Source organism: Solanum tuberosum, unplaced genomic scaffold (assembly GCF_000226075.1).
Source record: "Solanum tuberosum cultivar DM 1-3 516 R44 unplaced genomic scaffold, SolTub_3.0 scf00020, whole genome shotgun sequence".
Lineage (NCBI taxonomy): Eukaryota > Viridiplantae > Streptophyta > Magnoliopsida > Solanales > Solanaceae > Solanum > Solanum tuberosum.
This window is the reverse complement of record NW_006238946.1, coordinates 1,114,785-1,120,191: the sequence shown is the minus strand read 5'-3', so window position 1 is coordinate 1,120,191 and position 5,407 is coordinate 1,114,785. Positions and strand designations below refer to the sequence as shown.

The 5,407-nt window shown below is 38.4% G+C and overlaps 2 protein-coding genes across 2 annotated transcripts in view; one reads left to right on the top strand and one right to left on the bottom strand.

Moving 5' to 3' along the window:
- LOC102584886 (GDP-mannose 4,6 dehydratase 1) lies at positions 1–1,274 on the top strand. Its single transcript, XM_006340659.2, has one exon. The coding sequence runs from the start codon at positions 56–58 to the stop codon at positions 1,136–1,138; it is 1,083 nt and encodes a 360-aa protein (XP_006340721.1). The 5' UTR covers positions 1–55; the 3' UTR covers positions 1,139–1,274.
- A 1,187-nt stretch (positions 1,275–2,461) lies between these two features.
- Positions 2,462–5,407, bottom strand: part of LOC102584561 (uncharacterized) — a 7,326-nt gene continuing 4,380 nt past the window's right edge. Inside the window, exons 4-6 of the mRNA XM_006340658.2 lie at positions 4,493–4,581; positions 3,250–3,361; positions 2,462–3,061 (exon numbers count right to left, since the gene is read on the bottom strand). Of these exons, the coding sequence (XP_006340720.1) occupies positions 2,853–3,061; positions 3,250–3,361; positions 4,493–4,581 (410 nt within the window). The 3' untranslated portion in view covers positions 2,462–2,852. The remainder of the gene's footprint in view (positions 3,062–3,249; positions 3,362–4,492; positions 4,582–5,407) is intronic.

The following is a 5,407-nucleotide window of genomic DNA, read 5'->3' as shown; positions in this document are numbered from 1 at the left end:
ACAAACAAATACCCCCATTTGTCTCAAAATCAGCTGATCCAAACTGGCAACAAAAATGGCAGCTGAAAATGGCAGCACCGGCAACTCTCCTAGATCTAAAATTGCACTGATCACTGGCATCACAGGCCAAGATGGTTCCTATCTCACTGAATTACTCATTAGCAAAAACTATGAAGTCCATGGCCTTATTCGTAGATCCTCCAGTTTCAATACCCAACGCATCAATCACATTTATATCGATCCTCATAACACCTACAGAGCCAAAATGAAGCTCCATTATGCTGATCTCTCCGACGCTAGTTCTCTCCGACGCTGGCTCGATATTATCCTCCCTGATGAGATTTACAACCTAGCTGCTCAATCTCACGTCGCCGTCTCTTTTGAGATCCCTGATTACACCGCCGACGTGGTGGCTACTGGCGCCCTCCGCCTCCTTGAGGCGCTTCGTTCTCACATCTCCGCTACCGGAAGGTCTCACGTCAAGTATTACCAAGCCGGATCATCGGAGATGTTCGGATCTACGCCGCCACCGCAATCGGAATCTACTCCGTTTCACCCGAGATCTCCTTACGCCGTTTCCAAATGCTCGGCGCATTGGTACACAGTGAATTACCGCGAAGCGTACGGGATATTCGCGTGCAATGGGATTCTCTTCAACCACGAGTCTCCTCGTCGGGGTGAAAATTTCGTGACGAGGAAGATAACCCGGGCTGTAGGGAGGATAAAAATCGGGTTACAGAGCAAGGTGTTTTTGGGGAATTTACAGGCGTCAAGGGACTGGGGCTTTGCTGGAGACTATGTAGAAGCAATGTGGATGATGCTGCAGCAAGAGAAACCAGACGACTACGTTGTGGCAACGGAGGATTCACATACTGTAGAGGAGTTTCTAGAAGTAGCATTTAGGTACGTTGGATTGAACTGGAAGGAACATGTGGAGATTGACAAGAGATATTTCCGGCCAACGGAAGTTGATAATCTGAAAGGAGATGCAAGCAAAGCGACAAAAGTGTTGGGTTGGAAACCAAAAGTGGGATTTGAGCAACTGGTGAAGATGATGGTGGATGAAGATGTAGAGTTGGCTAAAAGAGAGAAAGTTCTTGTTGATGCTGGATATATTGATGCCCAACAACAGCCTTGATCACGTGTTATGCTTTTCACCAAATCTTCCACATTTTGGTTTTGTGTGTTCTAGTGCAACTATATGTTTATTTTTATCTTATTGTATTTTAAAAAAAAAAATGTATTGTCAAGCGACGATGAAAAGTTCAATTGATGTGTAACCATTTTTTTTCCTACTTTGTATTTTTCTCTCATCTTTTTTTATAATGTTAAGAGAATTAAAACAATTTCAAAATTTAAAGGTTTTGAGAGATATATTTCAGGACTTTAAGCACGATTGTTTTATCATCTTTTTCTTGTTCCATTACTCTAATCGCTAACCTCAAAAGCAAGGGCGTAGCCATAGCATGGACACATAGGCATAATGATAATGAGTGTTCATTTAAATGAAGTAGTTCCAGATTCAAACCCTAAATAACACAATATTTTTTTACTCCGCCACTACTCAAAAGGCACATGAATTCTAATAGTATATCGCTATATTATATCTCCCACCATAACTCCGCAAATTTCAGACTATATATCTTCATTCATTCGTCACTTAGTCCTCTTGTTATTAATTGTTTGAAACTTATTAGTGCACTAATATTTTCCAAAACCGCGCGAATGTATCAATGAGTTTACATACGTACATGTTTTCAATTTTTTATTTGTTACTTCGTCATGCTATCGGTGAGTGCAACTCACACATTAGATCTATCGGACATCGTTTATAAAGTCAACTTAAATCAAGTTAAGAAGTCTAGATAATCAAAACGAAAGTTGGAGTATTCAACTAGTTAATTTCTTTAATTCAAATCGTAAAGAATTACGTTTTCACAAATTTTCTCCTTTCAACCTCGTCTCTTTTAGATTGAGGAGATATAACAGCGGAGTAACTTGTGTAGCAGACTAGCAGTTGAGTCACCTTCAATAGTGATTTTTCAATCATGGAGGAACTGTACAACATGGGTCGTGGAATGAAATGTCTTCCATTTTTTTTTAACTTCGATTGGTCAAATATTTTTTCTAAAAATCAAACTTCTCACCTAATAATGTTTAGGGAAACAAACTCTACTAGAGACATTCCACAATTCACATTGATCTTATCCTCTCCACCCTCTAATAGAATTCATCTTCACCGCACTCCCCTTAGCTCTCATCCCTACCATCCCATACACCTACCTCCCCGCCCCACCTTATATAGTATTTGTCTAAATTATTATTATCTACCAATTGAACACAAAAAAACAAGTAGAAAACCCACTTATTTTCCATGAAAAACATTTTCGTACGCACCCTCAAAACTTTATTATCCGAATACCCCCAATTTCTTCACGAATATTCTTATATACATCAGCGATTTCTCATAATCAAGTTGAAAAACAACAGCTCAAAACTAGAATCAGCATAGTACAATTAAATTCTCAAATCCATAACAGCTCCTGAATATCCATAGGAAGGACATCTATCATAATTTAGAGGGGAAAAACATAGCATCACCACAGTGAATCTTAACATTTCAAGTACAATTAAATGAACGGGTCAATACTAGCTGAGAAGTCGATCCACATGCTTGCTATGAAATTAATTTCCCGACTATGTTTCCTGTGCAATCAATTTCCAAGTGTGCTTGAAGCCTTGAACTATCAGTCAGTTGGACTAGATACAAGTATGGGTCATTAATGCTCAAACAAGTAATGTACACCGGGGGTATAGAAACATTTTATAAGCTCCAAAGAGAGGCCTCGGCACTATTGCTTTTCATCTGCTTTACCTTGCAGAGTATGCATGCTGCTGCTATTGCTTTCTGTATCAGAGGAAGCTGTTGTAAATGGTTTGATAGATGATCGCAGCGATTCTGGTCCCTCTGCATCAATCCTCTTGCACAATGCATCACAATTACTGATTACCTCTGTCAACCTGCCTTTCAACACTCCAAGTTCAACCTGCAAACCATGTACTGCGTGCAATTCAAACATTGAGTTAAAAAAAAACAGCATTAGCTTGCTAGATTTTTGAATAATGGGAATCAGATATCACAAGGACAAACATTTAACTTTATTCTAAAGCTCCACACTACAGTAGCCCTAGTTATCCCGACGGACATTTTTTTTCTCTTCTGCTTTCCGAGATTGGCTATTAAAATACCTTCTGATAGATGCTGTGAGGTTGTTTTCATTGCGGAAACAGAGTAATTGAAGCGTTGAAGAAGCTTAACAGCCAATGCATCTGCAACTTCTATTTTGTTTTCTATTTCTTCCTGCAGCAATTATCCAAGGAATCTACTTTAAAAAGATATATGAGCTCTTCTTTTCACATGAAGAAGAACCACAACAAACAACACAAGCTTGTAAATATGATGAAGAGCTTCAACATGCTAGCATACGTACGCTAACACCTTGAACATAGTACTTAATGTACTGAACAGAGCTTCAAAATCCTAGTGTCGAAAAAACCACCACCAAATTGACTATTAACTTTAAACTCTAGTCACAGGGAAGCACACTTTATAAATGGTATACAACCATCTGTATAGTACAAGCCATACTATGGGATGTGGCAAGACAATTCTCGACCAACGTATGATGGGAGAAATAATGATGTAGCTACAATCAAACACAAAAATAAACCTTGTAAAATCTTTTCCCACCCTTTGAAAGGTCAGTGTGATGATGATTGATGGGCAATTACTGATTCAAAAGGATATTGTCTACTACTGATCCAGAGGGCATTTAATTTTAGCAACTCACTTCAGGAAATATATATGCCTGAAAAGTTGGGGAATATCTAATAATCAGATAGAATTATTTTTTTGAGGCAGCTGTTCCTTTACACATATTAAAGTTGGAATCAAGTTTTAGAGAACCCAAATCAATCTAGTCAGCCACTTCTACATAGTAAACATAATAAGGATCAAATAACTACTAAACAACTTTGAGCATGTATGCAACTTCTTTGGTGAACACGATGACTATGTTTTACTTCCTTTGGGAGAGATTGGGGCGATAAGCCACCTCATTGCTGGCCCAAAACGGCTAACAGTAGTTATCTGAACTATTTGACCTTTATTTACTTGCAAAAATTCCATACAAATTCAGACCACAGCTTTGACTCAAAAGGATACTCATAATTTCCTTCCTCCCGCCCCTCTGTGTGTGTGAGTGTGTGTGTTACTAAGAAATGACTCACAGGCGACCATGTTTTGAGACTAGTGAATGCATTAAGAATAGAATGGTTTGTGTAATTACATACAGTCTAACTCAAACTTATACAAACATACATTTTAGACTGTTCTAGATCCACACTTTCTATGGATGGAACCACTACCACACTGGAAAATGGCTACTGAAGCATTAAGTGACCAGAAGAACATGATAATGATTGAGCAAACCTGTCTTTTACAGATCTTCTGGGCCTTCTCCTCTTGCCACTGGCGATATACAGAGAAGAGCTCAAGTAGAACTTTTGGATCTACGCAGCCTACAACAACAAAAGAAAGGAGTATCAATATTTCCCCAGCAGGATAAGAGAAAAAATCCCTACTTATTCCTGATGACAATTGTTTATCAAATGCTACATATATCCCAACAGGGATCGGAGAAAATGCTGGTCAATGCTACAACTGCTGCAATGAAATGTTTTTAATTTTTTTTTGAGAATTGGTAAACACGAATGTTTTTAAATTATTTCATTAAAAACATTTTTGGTATCTGTTTTTCTTCTGATAAGTTAAACGTACTCACCCTTGTGGGTGTGATTACAATGATTAGTTGTGTGGCTTTACATGCTACAAACAAGTTGAGTCATTCAGAATTGTATAAAGGTGGATCATTAAAAAGGAGCTAGTTTGATCAGAACATATGAATATCTAATCTCATTCACGATCTCCAAAATTTACTGTGTTTTATTCTTGGAGCTAATTCGATCAAAACATACATATATATAATCTCATTCACAATCTCCAAAGTTTCGCCCTAGATCGGATCTAAAGAACACTCCATTTTTGGGCAATTACGATTCAAGAGAGGCTTCAGTTGTAATTCATTGGTTATATTTGAGACTAAGGGGGAAGCTAGATTCTCCACTTACCATCTTTGAAGCTCCTATCCATGTCCTCTTCAAGGACTTCCAGTACCGGATTCTGGTGCGCCATCTGATGTTGGTGGGCTACAGTTTGTATGATTAGGTTACTTAGCCAGCTCAAGGCCAAAGCCACTAGCGCAAAGGTTTTAGGCCCCACAAACTCCCCCCCCCCCCCCCCCCCCCCTTTCTTTTATTTTTTTTAATTTATAAATTATATATAAAT